At 43.1% G+C, this 24,688-nt stretch overlaps 1 protein-coding gene across 2 annotated transcripts in view; it reads left to right on the top strand.

The window, feature by feature from the left end:
• The window catches only part of LARS2 (leucyl-tRNA synthetase 2, mitochondrial), a 159,060-nt gene that overhangs the window by 124,298 nt on the left and 10,074 nt on the right, over positions 1-24,688 (top strand). For both annotated transcript variants that reach the window (XM_032298038.1, XM_032298039.1), the window contains 4 exons: positions 677-859; positions 2,484-2,653; positions 5,110-5,187; positions 8,004-8,115. In XM_032298038.1, coding sequence (XP_032153929.1) covers positions 677-859; positions 2,484-2,653; positions 5,110-5,187; positions 8,004-8,115 — 543 coding nt within the window. The remainder of the gene's footprint in view (positions 1-676; positions 860-2,483; positions 2,654-5,109; positions 5,188-8,003; positions 8,116-24,688) is intronic.

Genomic DNA, 24,688 nt, shown 5'->3' with positions numbered 1-24,688 from the left:
CCTTGTGAGTTTTTCAAAATTCTTTTTTACTTGCCTTTTTTGCAAATAAATTATTTATAAAGGGGGAAATTGTTTTGTTTTATAGAAAAAGCTGGCACAGGCCGGTATAACTATACCGTTTATTCATGAAGGTTTGTGGGAGGAAGGTGGGCCTCATTCATTTAAAAATAAAAATACTGGCCGGGTGTATTGGCTCACACCTGTAATCCCAGTACTTTGGGAAGTGAGGCAGGTGGATTACCCAAAATCAGGAATTCAAGACCATCCAGCCTGATCGACATGGTGAAACGGCGTCGCTACTAAAAATACAAAAATTAGCCAGGCATGGTGGCGCATGCCTGTAATCCCAGCTACTTGGAAGGCTGAGGCAGGAGAATCACTTGAACTCAGGAGGCGGAGGTTGCAGTGAGCCGAGATCGCACTACTGCACTCCAGCCTGGACAGGGAATCTTTTAAACTCCGTCTTAAAAAATAATAATAATAAATAAGTATATAAATAAAAATATTTATGTACAATATAACATACAGAGGGAGAGAAAGCGGCTTGTTCAGTGAATTAGTGTGATTCTTCAAATGGACACTTTCCATCGCTCACCAAGTTTTTTCTTATTGACTCTTTCTGTAGAAGCAATTCAGAATCACACATACTATACCTGTGGATTATTTTGGCATCTAGGTTCTGTTCCTGTTCATGCAAAAACAAAAGAGGAGTTAGAGGTGACGTGGGAGAAGATGAGTAAGTCCAAACACAACGGGGTGGACCCCGAGGAAGTGGTGGAGCAGTATGGGATCGACACGATTCGGCTCTACATCCTTTTTGCTGCCCCTCCCGAGAAGGATATCTTATGGGATGTGAAGAGTAAGTCACCTTCCTCTTCCTGACCTGCTTCCTTTGTGATCTGCCCTGGACTTTGAAGGAACTTGAGGAAGGAAATGTCTCTGCTGAAGACAGTCGTAGAGAATTCTAGGAATCAGTTCCACAGCGCAAGTAGCAGCTTGACCAGCATCCTGCACCACTCTTAGATGGGTGTTGACAAACGTAAGCGAGCTTCAGAATCATTTGGGAAACGTGCTGCAGGTGCAGATTCCCAGTGCTACCCCTGCGCCTGCTGACACAGCCTCCAGGGTGGGGCCCAGGAGGTGGCCCTTGAATAAGCTCAGCATCGATTCTGGTGCACACTCTACAAGGACCACGCTTTGACAGTGGTTCCCCCGGAGACAGACTGGCTTCTGAGCTACACTCCTAGGCCTGCTATAGTCCAAAGAGGCCAGTTCCCTCTTTCTTAATGTACCCTGGAGGGTTTTTTCTAGAACAGTGTCATTCTCCCTCACCAATCCAGAAAGCCCCGCGAGGGGCCTGGGCCTGGTGTTACCTGTGGCCTCTTTGTCACCCACAGCACCCTCCATCTCCCCGCTTAGGGGAGATTTGTCTCTCCAGAGTTGTTTAGCACTAAAATGACATGAAGTAAAATAACCCTGGGTATCTGGCTATTCTAGAATAAACCATCCAACAATCATTCATTTTTACTTCTTGTGATCTGCCCTAAGTGTTGTTGTGGGAAGAGGAAGTCAGATGCCTGGAATCTTGAGCCTTGTGTGAAGTATGCATGTCATTTGAGAAATCACTGTATTTGTTTATTTTGATGTACTGTGGCTAGTGGGAAGTGTGGTCTGGAACAGTGGTCACAGATGCCAGTCCTAGAGCTAGCTGCCTCAGAATCACTGAGGATCTTACAAAGCACAGACCAGTGGAGGTTCTGGCCCCCATCCCTAACCCAGGGGACAGGCTCCAGGAATCTTTCTAAGAAGGCTCCCAGAAGGTTCTGCTGTGCATCCAGGCTTGAGAATGCCCAGCCCAGTGGCCAAAGAGTACAAGGCCCTGGACTGACCCCAATTGGGCTACCGCTGTAACCCAGGGCCACCAGGTAAAGCCATTCAACTTTGCCAGAATATCAGATACCAGCTAGATTGGATGAGCTTGTGTGAAATATGGAAAACACACATACCTACAAGGACAGGGATTATGTCAAAGCATTTCATACTGTACAGCAGCATGGCTGCAGCACCATCAGGCCATCCACGAGATGAGAGATTGCACCAGCAGGAGTCAACGGTGTCTCCCAAGCACCATGTTAGCTCCACGGCACTTTCATCACAGCAAGCTTGCTTAATCAGGGTGGCAGGGCATCAGAGCTCATCTTGACCAAACCTCTGAGCTCATGACAGTTTGTGGGTGGCACTCTGAGTGGCCCTGCCATCCAGTGCTCTAAATCTGGGCACTAAAATAAGATAGAATTGATCCTGGTTTGAATTCTCAGATACTGAAAGCCGGGGAGGATCCTTCAGCCTGCCCTCAGAGGAATGCATAAGGGCACAGGGAAGTGTCACATCAATTCATGGGCGGTTTCTCTGCTTAGTTATACCAAGTCAATCACCCTTACATTGTGTTCTCTCTCTTTCTCATTTACCGGTGCTGAATTCAGCTGACGCCCTCCCTGGGGTGCTGAGATGGCAACAACGGCTGTGGGCCTTGACAACTCGGTTTATTGAGGCCAGGGCTTCTGGGAAAGCTCCCCAGCCTCAGCTGCTAAGTAACAAGGAGAAAGCCGAGGCCAGGAAGATCTGGGAGTACAAGAACTCCGTCATCTCTCAGGTGAGAAACTCTCCAGTTCCAGTGGTTAACTCCGTAACTGAGCACTCTTTGAGAGCCTTTGCCTGTGGTCCTTGCAGCCCGCCCCGCCTTGAGGTGGGCCCCCGTGGGTCTTCTTTCTTCCTGGTGATGGTGGTCCTTCTTGCTTGGATTGACTGACCCTACTGTTTTGAGTACTTTACCGAGGTGGAGCCACAATGTGTAGGTTTTAATGGAAAGAGATGCCCTCAGGAAATGGCTCTCTGATGATGTCTCATATTTGTCCATCCTAGGTCTCAGGAAGCTGTCACTTTCCATGTTTCCATATTTAATACATCCAAGCAGAGAACCAAATCCAGGATCACCCTGACATCCAGGATGGCGCCATATATGTTACGTTAACAGAGGGGGGCATTAGGAGACTGTCCTCTGTAGCTTCCACATTGTGTAGATGGGGATAGAGATGAGGCCCAGATATCTTGCCTAAAGTCACACAGCCAGTGAGGAACTGAGCAGAGATTAGAATCCAAGTCCCCCACATAGCAGGGACTTTCACACTCAGTTACTTTGTTACACAATATCCATGTGAGTTATTGGGGGTTAATTTCTGCAAATCTGAAGTCATTGTAATGGGTATCTGACATCCCAAATTCTTCCTATGCTGATTAAAAAAGAAAATGGCATGCTGATTCAGACATAAAGTTAACCAGCGTCACTCATCTGCACTCTGATACTGAAGACACGTGCATGGCAGGCTTTTGCCTCTCTGGTTCGTATAACCTGAAGTGGCCCTGGCTCCAGCATGGCCTCATTTGTAACACTTCTTCAGCTTCATTTCTGTCCTCTGTACCCCTCTGTGTGGGGGAACAGAGCTCCCTGAATGAATGTAGGGGTCTGAGTGATGTCTGATCAATTGGGTTTATACCACATATTTTCTCCCTGGTTTTGGCAAATTCTTCTATTTTATCAGATAATAGAATTGGGTTACTTCAACAAGTTAGAAACTCATGACATCCTTAAAGATGTGTTACTTTTCCGTATTCTTCCCATAGTCGAAGTGGAAAAGCACACAAACATGAAAAAGCTGACAACTTGTGTTAATGTTCTTATGCTGACTCTACTTTCAAAATGTAACATTAGCCTTATCCCATACGCTAAAAATGTCATTGTGAAGCGAAGTCATATAACCATGCAGAAGTGACATCCTTTACTCCTGTTTTCTGTTATGTGGAGTTTGCCCATCAGTGGGTCCTGACTCCTATTCATGTTACTAGCATTGTATTATTTTTGTTTATTTTTTGTTTTGTTTTGTTTTGAGATGGAGTCTCACTCTGTTGCTCAGGCTGGAGTGCAGTGACAAAATCTCAGTTCACTGCAACCTCTGCTTCCCAGGTTCAAGGGATTCTTCTGCCTCAGCCTCCCAAGTAACTGGGATTACCGGCATGCGCCACCACACCCAGCTAATTTTTTGTATTTTTGTAGAAACGGTGTTTCGCCATGTTGGCCAGGCTGGTCTCAAACTCCTGACCTCAAGTAATCTACCCGCCTCAGCCTCCCAAAGCGCCGGGGTTACAGGCGTGAACCATCGTGCCGTGCCGGCCCAGCCACTAGCACTGTTTTTCTAAGCACCTACTATAAGAACCAACAGTATCCCAGATAAAACAGTGGGAACAGTGTTGACTTTGCATTTTAAAATGTTTGTGCAGATGAAACATAGCAATTATTTGAGGTAGTGGATATATTTATATTTGCATTCAATTAATTTTCCTTTTTTATTTTGATGATTCAGTCTTTCTGTGGAAAGCTTAAAAGAATTTTGAGGCCGGGCGTGGTGGCTCACACCTGTAATCCCAGCACTTTGAGAGGCCAAGGCGGGTGGATCACGAGGTCAGGCATTCAACACCAGCCTGGCCAACAAAGTGAAACCCCGTCTCTGCTAAGAATACAAAAAAAATTACCTGGACATGGTGGTGGACGCCTGTAGTCCCAGCTACTCGGGAGGCTGAGGCAGGAGAATCACTTGAACCCAGGAGGCAGAGGTTGCATTGCAGTGAGCTGAGTTCGTGCCACTGCACTCCAGCTTGGGTGACACAGTGAGACCCTGTCTCAAAAAAAACAAAACCAGGGCCGGGTGCGGTGGCTCACGCTTGTAATCCCAGCACTGTGGGAGGCCGAGGCAGGTGGATCACGAGGTCAAGAGATCGAGACCATCCCAGTCAACATGGTGAAACCCCGTCTCTACTAAAAAAATACAAAAAATTAGCTGGGCATGGTGGCGTGTGCCTGTAATCCCAGCTACTCGGGAGGCTGAGGCAGGAGAATTGCCTGAACCCAGGAGGCGGAGGTTGCGGTGAGCCGAGATCGCGCCATTGCACCCCAGCCTGGGTAACAAGAGCGAAACTCCGTCTCCAAAAAAAAAAAAAAAAAAACAAAACCAGAAGAATTTTGAAAGAAGTGAATAATTGAATCTTTATCAATAGGTGACCACCCATTTCACAGAGGACTTCTCACTGAATTCTGCAATTTCTCAGCTGATGGGACTCAGCAGTGCCCTCTCGGTAAGTGGCCTGTCCTCCTTTGCTGGTAGCAGAGGAGGGAGGGAGAGGTGTGGCAAGGAGCCCTGTAGGGTCCCAGGAGGGACACAGAGCAGCCCCACTGTGTCACCACCTCAGTGTGGCTTGCCTTAAAGAAACATTTTTCCATAGTCACAATCTAGTTTTATTGCTGGAAGGTTCTTAAAGATTTCTGGTCCAAACCCCTTTCTCCCCCAATATGTTACAGATGAGGACATTGAGGCCCAGGGAAGATAGTTGACATGTGGAGTTGATTAGTGACAAATCTGGGACCAGACTCAGGCCTCCTGTCTTCTGGCTGTTTGCGCCCCCACTGTCTGATTTCCTGAATGAATTGTGATCCCTCCTCAGCATTATTACATTTGATATTCATTTAACCTGGACGGATCAGTATCGTTCTCACCAGTACCAAAAATCAGCCTTTTCAGTATGGACTCTTTTCTTGCTATGTGTCACTACCATTTTTCTTGCCAGGGAGAGGATTTATCAACCAGTGTTCTTAGCTGTTAGGCAACAAAAGCATTCATTAAAGCTATTAACAAATGCTTTTTAAAAATGAAGGCCTCTCCAAGCTTTTAAGGCAGGTGGGGGCCAGGTACAGTGGCTCATGACTGTAATCTCAACAGTTTGGAAGCCCAAGGTGAAAGGATCACTTGAAGCCAGGAGTTCAAGACCTCCCTGGGCATCACAGAAAATAAAATAATTAGCCAGGCGTGGTGGCGTGTGCCTGTAGCCAGCCAGGAAGCTGAGGTGAGAGGATCGCTTGAACCCATCCTGGGCCACAGAGCGAGAAACCCTAAAAGTAAAATAAAAGTCTCTAAAAGTGAAATAAAATAAAGGTAATTTTTTAAAAGTAAAATAAAGATAAAAAAGAACAACAGGCCGGGCGCGGTGGCTCACGCCTGTAATCCCAGCACTTTGGGAGGCCAAGGCGGGTGGATCACAAGGTCAAGAGATCGAGACCATCCTGGTCAACACCAGCCTAGTCATCATGGTGAAGCCCTGTCTCTACTAAAAGTACAAAAAATTAGCTGGGTGCGGTGGCACACACCTGTAGTCCCAGCTACTCAGGAGGCTGAGGCAGGAGAATTGCTTGAACCGGGAGGTGGAGGTTGCAGTGAGCCGAGATCACACCTCTGCATTTCAGCCTGGGCAACAGAGAGGCTCTGTCTCTAAAAAACACAGAAGGTGTTTAAATGAACCGAGAACTGGGTGCAGTGGTTCACACCTGTAATCCCAGCATTTTGGGAGGCCAAGGCAGGCAGATGGCTTGAGCCCAGGAGTTCAAGACCAGCCTGAGCAGCATAGTGAGACACGCTATCTGTATATTAAAAAAAATAATTTAAAAAAGTATTCATATGGTAAGAATCCCAATCCTGAAAATGTTACATGTATAATAAGCATCTACATACACGTTTTTGCATTTTTGGAGACAAGGATAAAATACACCTTTGTTTCTAGGTTGTATAACTATAAGCAGTTTTTTTGTTTCCTGTATTTTCTGTGGGGTGTGTGTGTTAGTTTTTTTTTTGTTGTTTTTTGGTTTTTTTGAGACGGAGTTTCGCTCTTGTTACCCGGGCTGGAGTGCAATGACGCTATCTCGGCTCACCGCAGCCTCCGCCTCCTGGGTTCAGGCAATTCTCCTGCCTCAGCCTCCTGAGTCGCTGGGATTACAGGCACGTGCCATCATGCCCAGCTGAATTTCTGTATTTTTAGTAGAGACGGGGTTTCACCATGTTGACCAGGATGGTCTCGATCTCTTGACCTCGTGATCCACCCGCCTCGGCCTCCCAAAGTGCTGGGATTACAGGCGTGAGCCACCACGCCCGGCCATGTGTTAGTTTTTTAATCAGAAAAAGTAAAGCAAGAAACTGCTTTACTTTTATTCCATTCTGGAATTTGGGAAGTCCTTAATAATAACACACAGAGCTAAACACAATCATGTTTGCTGGAATTGGCCAAAGGTGTTTAAAAGAATAGGGGTCCCTGAGTAGGGTAGAGCGCCACCCTGCCCAGAATGTTTCACAGTTTAATGCCTTTGAGCAGGTCTCTATGCATTTCTCTGTGGACCTGCAGCACAGAGGAAACCTAGCAGAGTGGTTAAGAGTTTGGTTACAGAGTGCCCGGGCGCAGACTCCCTTCCTCGCTGATATTTAGCAGCTTCATCTATCCATTGGGGTAAGAATACCACCCTTGAAGAGTAGTGAGGACTAAATAAGTTAACATCAGATGAGGGCATAGTAAATACTCTGGATAGTAATGTATTCATTATTGCTGCTGCTGTAGCTTTTTTTTTTTTTTTTTTTTTTTTTTTTAGACAGGGTCTCACTGTTGTCCAGGCTTCGGTGCAGTGGTACAATCATAGCTCACCACAACCTTGACTTCCTGGGCTCAAGTGATCCTTCCACTTCAGCCTCCCGAGTAGCTAGGACTATAGGTGCGCACAACTATACCTGGCTAATTTTTCTTTTTTAAAAATTTTTTTCATAGAGATGAGGTCTTGCTATAGTGCCCAGGCTGGTCTCAAATTCTTGAACTCAAGTGATCCTCCTGCGTTGGCCTGCTAAAGTACTAGAGTATAGCATGAACCACCAAATTTGGCTTGCTGTAGTTTATCTTAGTGCTATCATTAAGTAGGGGAAGTTCTTTGTCCCAAGCAGAAATGGATGGCGAATGGCAAAGGGGGTTTCTTCCTACCAGCTTATGTCCCTAGACTTCAGATACATTAGTGGTCTTCCTTACCCCTGCTTATTTTTACACCTTAGTCTTCTTACTTTTTTTTTTTTCTCTTCCTTACTTAGCAAGCCTCTCAGAGAGTCCTTCTCCATAGCCCTGAATTTGAGGATGCTCTGTGTGCCCTGATAGTGATGGCTGCTCCAATGGCCCCTCACATAACCTCAGAGATCTGGGCAGGTACGTAGCAGAGTCCTTGTTTGACAAGTTACTACTAACTCGAATTTGCCCAGGCCTCTTTTTGAACATTGTTTGAGACTCAGATGTCCTCAGACATAGGGTCCAACATTTGGGATCTCTACTCAGTGACCTCTCTGTCCTGTACTCTGAATGGTGGTACTTCATCCACATGGTCACCCATACCAAAAGGAAAGACACTTCCCTGCTTTGAATAATGTGCCCAGACTAATGTGGGTGTTGATGTTTCCACTTTAATCCCTTCTTGTGACTCAGCCCCCCAGTATCCACTTATTATGACCTGCATGATCTTTTTCAGATAGAAACTCATGTTTACTACCACTTTACAGATGGAAATTAAGTTATGGGTCTAAAATGTACTTACTTATACTGTAATTCAGCAGTCTTCACCAATTATTCCTAAACTAGGCATCAAAGCAGGCCTGACTGGCTGTTTGAATTTCAGCCCCTGGAACTCTCTCCACATCATTGGAACTGTTAGCCTGGACAAAACTGGACTTCACATAATCATCAGATTAGGCCAAGCACATAGGGAGGGGCAACACGACATGTAATTGAGCTCCTGAAGTAACATGCATGGGAAAGTCTTCAGATGTTTCTAGAAACAGGCCATCTGAAATGCATGTGATTTGGCAGTTCCATTTAGATAAAAGATTCCTTCTAAAAAAAAAAAAGATGTCTCCTAATGAAATTTACTGATGTGGTGTCACAGAAGAAATGCATGTTGATCAGTTGAGCAAACGCTGAGTCTAAGTGTAAGCTGAGTGATAGGAAGAATTTGAGGATGATTTGAAATTCCCGCCACCCAAGCAGCTTTATGCCTACAGCAGATGGGCAGAAATTACGGTAGGATTTATAGTTGACAGAGTAGTGCCTGTATCTCTCACAAAGCCTTGTTTATTGCCTTCTACTTTAAAATGTAGTGCTCCTTGTTGATTTGAGGGAATCACTGGGAATTGGGCACTACTGTCTCCCTTGATTTGCTTCTTAATTCCTCAGGAGGAGCAGTGGTTCCTTTTTCTTTTTAGCTAAAATGAGACTGTTACTGTTCCAGCGTCCCCTTTTTTACAGTATAAGTGTCTCTGTCAAAAGGAAGTGTTTTTCATCCTTAAGGAAGGGAGGATCTGTTTAATTTGCTTTCATTGTAAACCCATGAACTTAGTTTGGATTTTTATCCTTTTTGATATCGAAAGCCACTTTAAAATTAAACTGTTCCAGCCAAATATTAAAGTTCATGCAGTGGGATGATTTGCCAGTTTTTTGTTTATGTATCATGTCTGTAATTTCTGATTTTAAGTATCAACCAAAAAAGTGGAAAGGCGTTTGGAAATGTCCACATCAGGAACTAACCCTAAAAACTGGGTAAGGATTTGGATGGGTCTGACTCTGGAGTTTCCTTTGGATTCATTCTCTGCTGCTTGCAAGACTGAATCAAGGTCCAGCTTACTTTAGCAGGAAAGAGATGTGGTGTAGCTCCCAAAAGATTCTGCCCTACTTTGTACGCTTTATGACATCCTGATTGAGTACAAGTGTATTTCATTGTGTCTTAAGTCATCTTCTGGGTCTTTCCAGTTACCCTTTTAGTTACCCTTTTTTAACCAAGCTTTTGTAACTCCTGGCCCCCTCCAACAGGTGGCTTCATTGGGAGAGGTCAGAGAGGCCTGAGTTGAGTGTGCCCAAGTCTGAATTCTGTAATGAATTTCTGTCTTTCCATTCTGGAATCTGGGGATTAATAGCATGCAGCGCTAAACACAACTGTGGTTTAAATACTACCTACCAGTCAGTGTCGGATGCCTCTTTCATGGGGGTTGCAATTTTAAGAGACAATGAAGTAGTGTGCAACTGGTTTAAAGGAGGAGTGGAAAGAGGAGGAAAGCGGGGAGGAGGAGGAGAAGGCAATTATAAGGACCTAATGAGCTGAGCAAGGTTTTAAGCGTAAAGACAAAGGAGGTGAGGAGAGATGGGGAGAACTGGAATGTGTTTTCAGTGGATCTACAAGGGAGACCGTTTTTAAGTTTCTCACAGTTTGAATCTTTAAGGGAGGCGATTTTTGAATCTTAATTGTGTTTAAAAACCTCATTATACCGATTAGAGAAAGCATACCATTGGATAGTCAGAATCGTTTTATCCTTTTTGTCCAAAGGAAGCTCTCAAGTGAACAATTTTGTTCATATCAAAAGTTCCCCAGAGTGATCACTGTCATTCCCAATTGTCTTTGGAAATTTGTGGCACTTAAAAAGATACGCATAGGACTTAGCACTCTAATTAGAAAACATAAAGAAAGCCTGTGCTTGCGCCAGAGGAGGCACAGTTTTAGATTGAAAAGGCCAAGACCCCACGGGAACTGCAGCACATCCGTGGGTTGGTGCTCATGGAATTTGGGGTCTTGGTGCTTCATCAGAGTCAAGTCATCAATGATCAGGAGTCAGACAAAGCCTCCTGATTATGGGCGGACAAAACTAAAAAGCGCAAGGAACACAAGAATAAGACTGAGGAAGAAGTCATTGTAAGGTTTACAATGGTGACTCGGCACACAGTGTGTCTCCAAGAAGTGACCTACTGACCACTCCACCCCTAGTGCCAGCTTAAGGACAAACTTACGGGACTTATTACTGCCCTCTCCCAATGAACAAACAACATTCAAGATAGTCCATAAGCAGATAGATAGACAGGTCATTAGGCCAGCAGGTGTTAGTTGCTAGAAAACAGTTTCACCAAAGAACAGTAGAATCTGATCAGAAAACCAAATGTCCAAAGTGGGACCTATTCCTGAGAAAATAAGATAAATGCAACACCAAAAGCTTCAGGGAAATCCTGGAGTTCAATTCAGCATGAACTTAGTTCCCAGCCAAGGGTGAGTGGCCCCTCATCCAGGTAGAGACACAAGGGGGTCTCAGATGCATGCACTGTTCCTGAGTCCAGGGCTCCAGTCAAAGGCAGTGAGGGTCTCAGTTGAAATTCCATGAACCTGCAATTCTATCAGCGTCCTCCAGCCAGAGACCACCAGGAACACACCTTCAGATAACAATTTGGATTTATTACCATGGCGAGACGTAGAGCATCTCTGTAAGAGGGTGTTAGGAAGGACCTGTTACATAATGAATTTGGGCTTTGGTTGAATAATTTGGGGAAGGGTCTCAGGAAGTGAAGATTTGCTCTAGATTGAGTGCTGTCAGAAAGTGGGGACAGTTTTATGATTAGGTATCTTAAGAAATGTTATCTCTAGGGAGGTATCCCTGAGCAAAGATAAAGTTGTAATTAGTAAAGAAATAGCAGTCACCCGTATTTGCCTAGAGAATGGGGATGTTTGATATTGTGTGTGTTTCACAGTCACCGTGTTTTTGTCTGTGCTTAGACAAAATTATGACATGGTATTTTTTTGGTCTCCTTTTACGGTGGTTTCAGTGTGACTTTGTCTGACGTTGGTGTTCAGTGAGATCATTTGTGTTGAATAGGAGAATAATATGGCCTAGCTATGCACAGCTGGTGAATTTCTTATAACACTGAGGCCTAGCTATAATTGTCAGACCAGTTCCCAAATGACAAGGACTGAGAAAGAAGTTCCCTTACCGTCACCCTCTAGAAATAAACAGCCACGGTTTGCATCTTAGTGCAGATCAATGATTATATCCAGCTGGGTGTGGTGGCTCACACCTGTAATCCCAGCACTTTGGGAGGCCCAGGCAGGAGGATCACTTGAGCCCAGGAATTCAAGACCAGCCTGGGCAACATAGAGAGACCCCATCTCTACACAAAATTTTTTAAATCATCTGGTATGGTGGCATGTGTCTGTAGGCTCAGCTACTCAGGAGGCTGAGGTGGGAAGATCACTTGAGCCCAGGAGTTCAAGGCAGTGAGCCATGCTCATGCCACTGTACTCCAGCCTGGGTGACAGAGCAAGAGCCTGTCTCACAAAAAATAGAAAAAGTATAATGACTGTTTACTTACCTATCTTTGTTGTGTTTTGTGTCCACTTATCTGTGTTGTAATTGTCATGTCTCTGTAAGATAAAATTTAAATACCCTAAAATTTACCCATTTTACATATATACTCAGTGATTTAAGTAAATTTATATACATGTGCAACCATCACTGTGATCCAATGTTAGAACTGGATTTCCATTACTGAAGAAAGGCTCCTCATGCTGTTAGTCAGTCCCACACCCATTCCATTCCCCAGGATGACTAATCTGCTTTCTGTCTCTGTAGTTTTGCCTTTTCCAGAAATGTTACATAAATGAAATCATGTAATGTGTAGTCATTTCTGTTTTCTTTCATTTAGCATAATGCTTTTGAGATCAATCCATGTTCTGTTTATAGCAGTTCATTCCTTTTTATTGATGACTTGTTTTATTGTTAACCTAGAGATCATCTTATAACCTGATTTACTCAAATATTCCATGAACATATTTATTTATGGGTCATTAAATACTTTTCTAAAACATCATTTTTTCTCTTTTTTTTTGGTGGGGGGGACACGGAGTCTCACTCTGTCGCCCAGGCTGGAGTGCACTGATGCCATCTTGGCTCCCTGCAGCTTCCCTTCCCAGGTTCAAGTGATTCTCCTGCCTCAGCCTCCGGAGTAGCTGGAATTACAGGCACGTGCCACCATGCCTGGCTAATTTTTGTATTTTTAGTGGAGACAGGGTTTCACCATGTTAGCCAGGCTGGTCTCAAACTTCTGACCTCAGGACATCCGCCTGCCTCGGCCTCCCAAAGTGCTAGGATTACAGGTGTGAGCCACCACACCCGGCCTACTACATCATTTTTAGTGGTCATACAGTTTTCCATTGTTTGAATTTACGCACTCCCTATTGCGTAAATAGGAAAACAGTTGGACATTCAGACTGTTTATAGTTATACATTATTTTTTTTTAAAGCTGAGTTAGCTAATGTTTTGTTTATGTGCAAAATTATTTCCTTAGAACACGTAACTAAGTGCAATTGCTTGGTCAGAAGAGATACAAACGATTAAGGCTTTTGATGCACATTATCAAATCAAATTCCAGAAATTCTCTGGGTGTTCTGTTAACATGCTTGAACAGAAACATAAGCAACTATCATGATTTCAAATATGATATTTACACTTTTCAGTCCCTTTGTGATAAACTCACTCTGCAAACTGGAGTAGCCCAACCTGGACCCATCCCATGTCTTTGAAATCCTGATTGCTCACACCTTTGCAACTGTGAGGATGGATAACAGGGGCCCATACACCTGGGCCCAGAGCAAGGCGCTATGTCTTAGAGGAGCTCAAGCACCAGGCTGTGGTGGTGATGTCAGCATCAGAGGCATCCTGCATCCTGCATGGAGACTTAAGAGAGTCAGTCAGAACACAGAGCAACAGTTTGACCATCTTTGCTAATTTACACTGGACCTAGGTTAGTTTCTCGGGTTAGCAAAAAATCCAGTTTAACAATATGATATTTAAAAATATGATATTTTTTTTTTTAACTTACAAACTTTTAAAACTACTGCATTAGTTGTCCATGTGTGCTATGACTTAATGTGTCTAACATTTCATTCCCATAAACAACCCACCATGGACAATTCTGTGCATAAATCTTGTTCTCACTTCAAATTACTTCCTTGAAGTAGAAAAGATATGAATGTATTTAAGACTCTTGATTATATATTGACAAATTTTTTTCCTGAAAAGTTATTCCAGCTTTCACTCTCGGATCTGTTTTTGAATTGACATTGTGCTCCAATGATTTCACTATTGAATTTTTACAGACAGTTTTAACACCTGGGAGACTAGCCTTTCTCCATTTATTTTCTTACGATTATTTTACCTCTTCCCACCTGTTTATTTTTCTCAGTGAAACTCTGCATAATTTGTTAGGTTTCCCCGAAATCACCATGACATTTCAATTGAAATTTGGTTAATCTTAGAATTAATTGAGGAAGGTTTCACATCTTTCCCTCATCCAAACTTTCATCCCAGTACATTCATGGACTGTCTCAGGTGTTTTCTTTTCTTTTCTTTTGTGTTCTTGTGACTAGAATCTTTTTCTGCTCTATTTTCTGACTGATCATGGCTGGCCTATTTTTTCTTCTGTAAAATCACGTAGATACCAACATTTGTTTTGTTTTAATTAAGATTTATTGTGAATTAATAGTCTTCCTAATGTGGTCAAATAAAGGTTAATACCATGGAAATTTGATCAGTTAAGAAAAATATATGTAGACTGAGAAAAAAAACTATAAAAAAGAATTAATCTATCAATCTAATAGACTGATCCAAGTAACTTGAATCCTCTGGAATATGTGAGGGAAATAATTCATGATTTTCTTAGTGTAATTGGTTTTGTTAATCTTTTTAATTTTTTAAATTTATTTTTATTTTTTGAGAAAGGGTCTCACTCTGTTGCCCAGGCTGGAGTGAAATGATACAATCTGGGCTTATTGCAGCCTCGATCTCCTGGGCTCAAGTGAACCTCCTGCCTCAGCCTCCCAAGTAGCTGGGACTATCACTGCCACCACACCCGGCTTATTTTCGTATTTTTTTTTTTTTAAAGAGACAGGGTCTCACTGTGTTGCCCAGTCTGGTCCTGAGCTCCTGGGCTCAAGCAATCCTCCCTCTTTGGCCTCCCAAAGTGCTGGGATTACAGGCATGAGCCACTGTACCCGGCCTACTGTCCTTTTAAAAAGATGTAATGGAGAAATAAATACTGTATATATTTATGGTGTACAATGTGATGTTTTGATATATGTACACATTGTGGAATGATTAAACCAAGGTAATTAGCATATCCATCACCTCAAGTACCAGTTTTTGTGATAGGAATGTTTAAAGTCGCAATTTTCAACTAAACAATGCATTGCTATTAACTAGTCATCAGTATGCACAGTAGATCTCCAGAACTTCTTCCAAAGGCATATAATTTTTTGTGAATTTATTTGCTTATTTATTTTCTATTCTGATTCCCTACTGATCTCTCTTACCTTAACAGGTAAAATGCTCTTGGATTTTCTAGGATTCTGTGATCGGCAAATAAGGATGTTTTCTTCTTCTTATAGTCATACCCTGGTGTCTGATTATTTTCTTTCTTATACGTCTTAGAAAACCCTGTGCAATGTTAAAGAATGCTGGCCACAGGCAATCAGGTCTCATTTCCAGATAAAAATGGAACAGACACTTCCCAGTTAAATTTGACATTGGCTGTTGGTTTAGGGTGGATAGCCTCTGTCATGACAAGGAAGCAGCCTTCTGTTTTTGTTTACCAGCACTCATATTAGGAATGGGAGTTATATTTTACTTAATGCCTATTGTCCAGTTGTTGTGGTGATGTATGATTTGCTTTTAGTTTTCTCCTTTGCCCTTTTGATATGATTTATGCTCAGTTAATTGATTGCCTAATATTGAGATGTCCTCAGATAAATTCATATTGACCATGGCATGGTTAAATTCTGTTTAGAAGAAGATCTATTTGCTGGGGTTTATATAGAATTTTGTGGTTATTTTACTAAGACCAGCTTTTTCTCAATATGCCTTGTCAGGTTAGTGAAAGAGGGTTTCACTGACTTCACAGAGGGAATGATTTGCCTCTTTTTTTTTTTTTTTTTAAACAGTCACACTCTAGTGCCCAGGCTGGAGTTCTGTGGCACCGTCTTGGATCACTACAACCTCCGCCTCCCGGGTTTAAGCGATTCTTGTGCCTCAGCCTCCTGAGTAGTTGGAATTCCAGGCACTGCCACCATGCCTGGCTAATTTTTGTAGAGATTAGGTTTCACCATGTTGGCCAGGCTGGTCTCAAACTCCTGACCTCAGGTGATCTGCCCGGCCACCACGTTTAACTGTGTTAGAACAGACTTCAGGATAAGATCTTCACTTGTTCCTTGCTGAATAGACAAAACGTCCTTAAAGGAGGGTGGCATTAGGCCCTGACAGGCTGCAGCCATTATCATATCATATATCACATATCATATCATATCACATATCATATTTTACAGCCTTGTATTATCTTCTTAAGCAGGAAACATGGCTCTTCCATTTACCTTTGGTGGTCACATGAAGTCTTCTAAGTGACCTGCTGTTATTCTTTCCTAGTCTTTGCTATAACACAATACTGATCCAATTTGTAGTAAACTCACCCACTCTCATCCTAGAATATTCATTTCTCCCTTTCATCTTCCTTCTTTGGCGCACGTTATCTGTCTGCCTCCTTCATTTCGTTTCTCCCAGGAAGGACTGATGTAAATGGTATTTCCAGAAACTCCCTCCCGCATGCCCCTCTGGTCTCTGCATCTAGAATACAGGGGGCAGAGACCCACTCTCTTTAGGGTCCTTCCTCTCCCCGACAGGTCTTCTGGTACAGCGTACACTGTGGTGTTGCCTCTGTCAGCCTGTCTTCATTCCTGTGACCAGATCTCCAACAGGACATGTACTAAAACATTGTGGTAGAAACTAGCCCATTGAGAGATCCAAGATGGCTGATCACTAGCAGTTCGGGATTGTAGCTCCCACTGAAAGTGCAGAGAACGAGAGGACGCCACACTTTCAGATGAATTTTTGTTGCTTACGCACTAGGAGATTCCCAACGGAGGAGCCCCGCGGGGCGAGGCGGTTTTGCCGGCGCCTCGGTGTGGTGGTTTTTGGTGCAGGGTCAGAAAAGCACCATCAATCTTAACGCCGCTGTTTTAGCCAGTGCAGTGGGTTGCTCAGATTCCGGCACTGGGAATCAACAAGCTGGACATCCACTCAGAAACCCAATTATAAAGTCGGTAATTATAAAGATGACAGATGGATAAATTTATAACGAAGGGAAGAAACCAGCCTAAAAAGGCTGAGAATACCCAAAATCGGAATGCCTCTCCCTCTATAGGGGATCACAGTTCCTCATCAGCAACAGAACAAGGCCTGATGGAGAAAGACTGTGTTCCATTAGCAGAAGCTGGCTTTAAAAAGTGGATAATAATAAACTTCTGGGAATTAAAAGAACTTGTTCTAACCCAATGCAAAGAAACTAAGAACTTTGAAAAAAGGTTTGACGAAATGTTAACAAGAATACACAATTTAGAGAGGAATATAAGTGAATTAATGGAGCTGAAAAACAACACGAGAACTTCGCAAAGTATGCATAAGTTTTAACAGCTGAATTGATCAAGCAGAAGAAAGGATATCAGAGGTCGAAGACCAACTTGGTGAAATAAAACGAAAAGACAAGATTAGAGAAAAAAGGATAAAAAAGAACGAGCAAAGTCTCCAAGAAATATGGGACTATGTGAAAAGACCTAATCTACATCTGATAGGTGTACCTGAATGTGACGAAGAGAATCAATCCAAGCTGGAAAATATGCTTCAGGATATTATTCAGGAAAACTTTCCCAACCTAGCAAGGAGGACAATATTCAACTCCAGGTAGTACAGAGAACACCACAAAGATATTCCTCAAGAACACCAACCTCAAGGCACGTAATCATCAGATTCACCAGGGTTTCTGAAATGAAGGAGAAAATACTTAGGGCAGCCAGAGAGAAAGGTAAGGTTACCCACAAAGGGAAGCCCATCAGACTCACAGCAGATCTCTCAGCAGAAACCCTACAAGCCAGAAGAGAGTGGGGGCCAATATTCAACATCCTTAAAGAAAAGAACTTTCAACCCAGAATTTCACATCTAGCTAAACTAAGCTTCATAAGTGAAGGAAAAATAAAATCTTTTGTGAACAGGCAAGCACTCAGAGATTTCATCACCACCAGGCCTGCTTTACAAGAGCTTCTGAAAGAACCACTACACATAGAAAGGAACAACCAGTATCAGCCTTTCTAAAAAATATCAAAAAGTAAAGAGCATCAACATAATGAAGAATTTATATCAACTAATGGGCAAAACAGCCAGCTAACATTAAATGGCAGTATTAAACTCACATATATTATTATTAATTCTAAATTTAAATCGACTAAATCACCCAATCCAAAGACACAGACAGGCAAATTGGATAAAAAGCCAAAACCCATCGGTATGCTGCATCTAGACCCATTTCGCATGCAAGGCACAAAGACTCAAAACAAAGGGATGGAGAAAGATTTACCAACCAAATGGAGAGCAAAAATAAATAAATAAATAAAAAGCAGGAGTTGCAATTTTTGCCTCTGATAAAATAGACTTTAAAGCAACAAGGATCAAAAGAAGCAAAGAAGGACATTACATAATGATAAAAGGATCAATGCAACAAGAAGAGCTAAAGATCCTAAATATATACGCACCCAATACAGGAATTCCCAGATATATAAGACTTATAAAAAGACTTAGACTCCCACATAATAATAGTGGGAGACTTCAACATCAATATTAGACAGATCAATGAGACAGAAAGTTAACAACGATATCCAGGACTTGAACTTAGATCTGGAACAAGTAAACTTAATTAACATTTATAGAACTCTCCACTTTAAATACACAAAATATACACTCTTATCAGTACCACATCACACCTCCTTATAGGTTTAAATGAAATATTGGTTGGCTGCTTGTTTATTATTTTCTTCCCTCATTTTTTTTCATGTCTCCATTATTAAGCACAATTATAGGCATACCCATTTTTAGACTGCATTCTAGCCTGGGCAGTAAAGCAACACCCCATTTTCTCTCCCTCTTCCTCTTCCTGTTTCTTCCTCTCCTTCATTCTTTTTTTTTTCTTTCTTTCTCTCTTTCTTTCTTTTTTGTTTTTCTTTTTTTTAAAAAAAAAAAAAAAGAAACTAGCCCATTTCAAACTTTTCACTGTGATTTTTCTACATATCACCTCACTGGGGCTTTTGTGATCAGTTTTATAATAAAGAGTGGATCTAGATTGAATCTTGGTTTTGCTACAGTGTTTCATCCAGTCATTCCATAAACATGTATTGAGCATGTACTATGTGTCAGGCAGTGTTCTAGGCATTTATAGGAAAGTGGGAGAGAGCAGTTGGCACTGTGTTTATTTCAGTGGCAGTCCTCCCTGAAGCTTTACAGATCTATAGCAACTTCTTTTTTTTTTTTTAAATTCAAAGAAGCAATAGGAAACCTATGTCTCCTGCTCTCCCCCATGAGATGTGTATCATTTTTTCTGAATGAGCAGCTGGGGACATAGCCCGGGCAAGTGAGGGGTATGCACCAGGAATGTCACCCTGATCATTACTCATGGGTATAAGGTGCTCCCAGGAAAGAATGGGAGCATGACACTTCCTGCCTCTCCCACCTTGTGAGGAGGGTTAATATAACAGGATCTTGAAAGTCCTTTGCAAACAGAAGCACTATATTGTGACAGGGCCTCATTATCGTGTTCTCACACTGTCAGCTCATTCCTATCCCAAGGATCTGGAACAGTTTTTATGCACATTTCATTTTTTCTAAAAAACTTACCTTTCATATACCTTTTACTTTTATTCCTGCATCTTAAAAAGATAACTCCAGAATGGCTAAAGAGGATAGGTCCACCAAGGTGGCATGTTCAGAAATAACCATTCCCAGAGTTCCCCTGAGAGGCTGATTTTTAAAGGAGAAGTTCTCCCCAAAGAGCAGCAGAATTGAGATCTAACACAAGGAAGATTTGAAGTCCTCTTAGCATAATGGCCATTATTGCCCTGGATAAAAAGGAAACATTTTAGAGACGCCCAGAGTACTTAGAGCCTAACAGTCCTCTATCAATTGCTTAAAGAGTAAACGGAGACCTTTTAAAAGAAATAGACCTAGCGTTTTGGCAGTTTGCAAACAGGATGAGGAAATCTTTTTTTCCTTCCTGAAGCTTCGGAACTGAGAAGCTAAAGACTCCACATCTGAATTTACAAAGTTATCTTTTGTTTACTATAATATTGTCCCATCTAGATGAGGGTGTTAGCTGCTTGCCTAGGGAAATTTTGAGCATTTGGAGCCATTGATACTGTTTCCAGACAAAGGGCTCAAGGGTTCCTTTGCTGGTGAACAGTAAAAGTGCAGAAAATCATCAAACAGGCACTCTGGCTTACTCCTGCCATCCCAGCACTTTGGGAGGCCGAGACTGGCAGATTACCTGAGGTCAGGAGACCAACCTGGGCAACATGGTAAAACCCCATCTCCACTAAACATACAAAAATTTGCCTGGTGTGGTGGCACATGCCTATAATCCCAGCTACTCAGGAGGGGCTGAGGCAGGAGAACTGCTTAAACCTGGGAGGCAGAGGTTGCAGTGAGCTGAGATTCTTCCCCTGCACTCCAGCATGGGCAACAGAGTGAGACTCTGTCTCAAAAAGAAAGAAAATCACCAAGCAGCAAGCTCCTTGGTGGTTCTCGTGTTGGAGATGTAATTTCACCATCCTCAAAAATGACCCAACAGGCAACAGCTTGGATGGATCTTAGGGTAATATGCTGATTGAAAGAGCTCATCTGTAAAGGCAATCTACCATATTATTTCATTTATATAACAGTCTTGAGATAACAAAATTAGAGAGAGAGAGAACATATTCATGGTTGCCAGGGGTTAGGGGTTGGGGTGGTTGCCGTAAAAGGGTGTCACTACGGAGCCTTGTGGTGATGGAACTCTTCTGGCTCTTGATTATGTTAACTGGTGGTGGTTACATGAAGCTACACATGGTTACACTAAGCTACACACACACACACACACACACACACACACACACACACACACACATTAAACTGATGCACACGTTATTAAACTGATGGAATCCAAATAAGCTCTGTGGATTGCATTTAGTCAGCTTCCTTGTTTTGATATTGTGATGTAGTCATGCCAGATGTGACCACTGGGGGAGGCTGGGTGAAGGGTACACAGGGCCTCCTTAACATTTTTTTGTAACTTCCTGTGAAATCTATAATTATTGCAGAATAAAGGATTTTTTTAATTGCCTTTCTGAACTCCTAAGTCTTAAGTGTTGAGATTGTAATTCTGGAAAATAGTACAGACCATGAGAGGAAGGAAGGGAGGAAGGAATTTATTTCCAATTGAAAGTTTTATTTAATTATTTATTTTTTGAGACAGGGTCTCACTCTGTTGCCCACGCTGAGTGCAGTGGCATGATCACAGCTCACTGCAACCTTGACCTCTCTGGCTCAGGTGATCCTCCCTTCTCAGCCTCCTGAGGAGCTGGGACATAGGTGTGCACCACCACATCTGGCTAATTTTTTATTTTTTGTAGAGACAAGGGCCTAAGCTAGTCTCGAACTCCCAGGCTTAAGCGATCCTTCTGCCTCATTCTCTCAAAGTGCTGGGATTATTGGTATGAGCCACCACACCTGGCCTGAAGAAGGTTTTAACAACCACACTTACACACGCGCCTAACCAGATCCAAGCATTCATCTCACTAGTGTCTGAGGCAGGCATTTCTCCTGCGCGTGGCAGAGCACATCGAGTGTGCCTGCAGGAGCACTTGGAGTCCTGTCTGGTCTACCCTCAAGGCACCGCTCCCAGAGAGTGAACTCACTTCTGTACATGCCCAACTTCTGAAGAAAGGTGCCTACAACCAACTGCAGAAAATCTGTTCAGTTTCCAGTGTGCCTCTCTGGGCCTCGTAAAGCAAAACAAAACCTAATTTTTAAATTGAAAAGCATGTCTATACATGTTTTGTAAAACATTCAGCATTTCAAGAGAGTGTGCCCTAGGCTGTCACTCAGTTGCTTCCCAGAGAACCTCTGTCACCATTGTTAATCTGACTGAAGAATGTGATGGATGGATGTGGCATGTGTACCTTTATACAGATGTTAACATCCAGTACAAATATTTTTGCTCTTACTGTGCTTTAGAGTAGTTCTGTATCAACACTATCACATTCTTTTCTGACAGATACAGGGTGTCCCAACCAGTGAATGTTGTGATGGGCATTTGGGTGATGGTCCTTCTTTTGGGGTGTGTGTGTGTGTGTGTGTGTGTGTGTCTTTGTCTTTGTGTACCTCTTTGAGATTAGTCCCTTGTCCAAAATACAAGTTGTTTAAAATATGATAGTAAGATTTCCTTTGCATTTCTGTTTCTCTGGCCATTTTTCAGTTCTAGGGTGACTTTTCCTTCTTGATATTTGCCTCTGGTGTCTAACCTGTGATCTGCAAGGATTCCATCAGCACCCTAATTTTGAGAGCACAGCCAGGAGAACCTTTATCCCCCTTAGGGATTCTGAAGGAACTCTCCGTCTTGAGGTCTCAGTCTACAAATCTATTTTGCTTCATAGGACAATTTGGGATGACTTTCCTTATAATTTTTTATAAAAAGTGGCTGTGAAATGTAGCTATTATGTTTTGCTCTCTCTATGCTGTACTCAGTAACTTCAACAAAATTCAAAATGTAAAAATTGTGTAGAGGTATGCGTGATAATTACCAGGGAGAACAAGATATCCATTGATGCTCTGATCGTTTTTATACATGAATGTGTGTGCTGTGTAGATGTCGCTACTTCAAAATAATGTCAATGAAATTATTTCTCTGGGTAAAGGGTAAAGCAAAGTGGCCTCACCTCCTGTTCACCTCCTTGGAATTGCCAAGGCTAGACAAGGCACAGCAGGGGGGTCAGGCCCGCAGAGTACCCAAGTCTTCCCTCCTGGTATGTCTTTGAGTGCAGGGGTGGGGAGATGAGGTGGAGGCAGGCCTGAAGATGGCCACCAGGAAAGGACTGCCATCCACAGAAGCCATGATCACTCCGGGGTGCTGTGGCGATATAGCGACCTCGCCACCTCTCAGTAGGAGAGAAGCTTGTTTCGGTTATTCCAAGGGAAAATCTGTAACAGCAGCTCTCCCAGAGGAGGGGAAGGAAGGGGGTGGGCTGTGGGCTGTGGGCTGTGGGCTGTGGGCTGTAGCCGGCCTTGTCAGGTGGCCTTGCGTGCCAGGGCCTTGCCACTTTCCAGCCTGTGTTTAGACTTTCCCCATGTGTATCCCGAAGGCCAGCTTTCCACCTGACCTGTCCCCTTGGCATTGCCATGTAAAGGAACCATTGTATTTTCCATACAAGTGTTAGGTATTTTAACTTCCCTAAAATGAGCGGGGAGGCAAAAACACTACATGAAAACCAGGGTCCTGAGTTTCTGTTCCTCGCTGCTGAACAGGATGGCCCCACTCCCATCTATATGGAAATGCTGGCGGGGGCCCAGGCCACTATAAATAAGCATCCTGACTGCTCCAGGAAGGCTGGGCTTCCTCGTTTTTTTTAAAGTGGAATTTGTAGCAGCTTCTGCCCAGAACATTTGTGTCCAGGGTCCTTTCATCTCCCAGGCATCCTGTACAACTGCCATACGGAGGTTTTGGAAATCTTCCCACTGCAGCTGGATCACAAGACAAGCCACACAGGGCCAGCCCGCTAGAATAAAGAAGTGATGATCCCTCTTCTGTGACCTCCGTCTCGTATTCAGATGTGGGTTTTAATAGGATTCCATCTGAGGAACAAGCAGGAATCTCCTTTCTCCTTCTGCCAAAAGACACATCTGTTAGACACAAAATAGATTCATTAGTAAGCTCAAAAGCCCCAGGCCACAGCAGCCAGCTGGGCAGCAGGAATCTGTATTTCGTACCAGATGATCCTCAGCTCCTAAGGAGCCTTCACTTCCCTCTGGCTGACTAGCAACACAGGGGTACAGCAAGAGTGCCAGGTAGTGAAAATGGAAAGCTGCAACAAATAAAGCAATGGCACTGGCACAAGAACCAGGACAGGCCCACAGAGCAGAATGGACTGATGGGCAGTGCAAGTCAGGGCAGTGCAAGTCATAGCAGTCGGTAGAACCCTCTGCTCCAGTCCACGACAAGATAAGGAGCTTGTGCTAGCTCCTAAGTCAGCCGTTGAGTCAGGCTACCATTTTTCTTCCCTCTCAATGAAAGCGGCGATGTGTTGATTTACATTCTGGCCCGTGTCCTTTACCTCATGAGAGACACACACTTTGCGTAGCTCGGAAGTGCATGGCTTTTGCAACAGTCCCTGGTATAATATATCTTGAAAGAAAACTCACAAACCAACAGAGAAGGGATTCAACAAATTGGGTTTAGAGAGTTGACCATGTTATTTTTTTAAAATAATGTTCCTTCACAGTAAACACAAATAAATTACCTATAGGTTTCAAAGTTAAATGGAGAAGAAAATGAAATCATGAAAAGAAACTAAAAGAAAACTCTTTTTTTTTTTTTGAGATGGAGTTTTGGTCTGTCACCTAGACTGGAGGGCAATGGTGCGATCTTGGCTCACTGCAACCTCCCCTTCCTGGGTTCAAGCGATTCTCCTGCCTCAGCCTCCTGAGTAGCTGGGACTACAGGCACCAGCCACCACGCCCAGCTAATTTTTGTATATTTAGTAGAAATGAGGTTTCACCATGTTGACCGGAATGGTCTTCAACTCCTGAGCTCAGGTGATCCACCCGCCTCAGCCTCCCAAAGTGCTGGAATTAAAGGCGTGAGCCACTGTGCCCGGCCAGAGAAAAATCTTAAACTGACCTCACTGAATAAAAAAGTGGTATTTTAAAATATTTTTTCAAATTAAAAGAGTAATAAAATATCCCTTGTAGAAAATCTATGCCATAGGTTTGAAAAGAGAAAGAGAAGTTCCAGGTGCAGTATCTTATGCCTGTAATCCCAGCAATTTGGGAGGCTTAGGCGGGTGGATCACCTGAGGTC

Source organism: Sapajus apella, unplaced genomic scaffold (assembly GCF_009761245.1).
Source record: "Sapajus apella isolate SASKATOON/1434 unplaced genomic scaffold, GSC_monkey_1.0 scaffold38, whole genome shotgun sequence".
In the NCBI taxonomy this organism is placed as follows: domain Eukaryota; kingdom Metazoa; phylum Chordata; class Mammalia; order Primates; family Cebidae; genus Sapajus; species Sapajus apella.
This window is presented reverse-complemented; position numbering and strand designations above follow the sequence as displayed.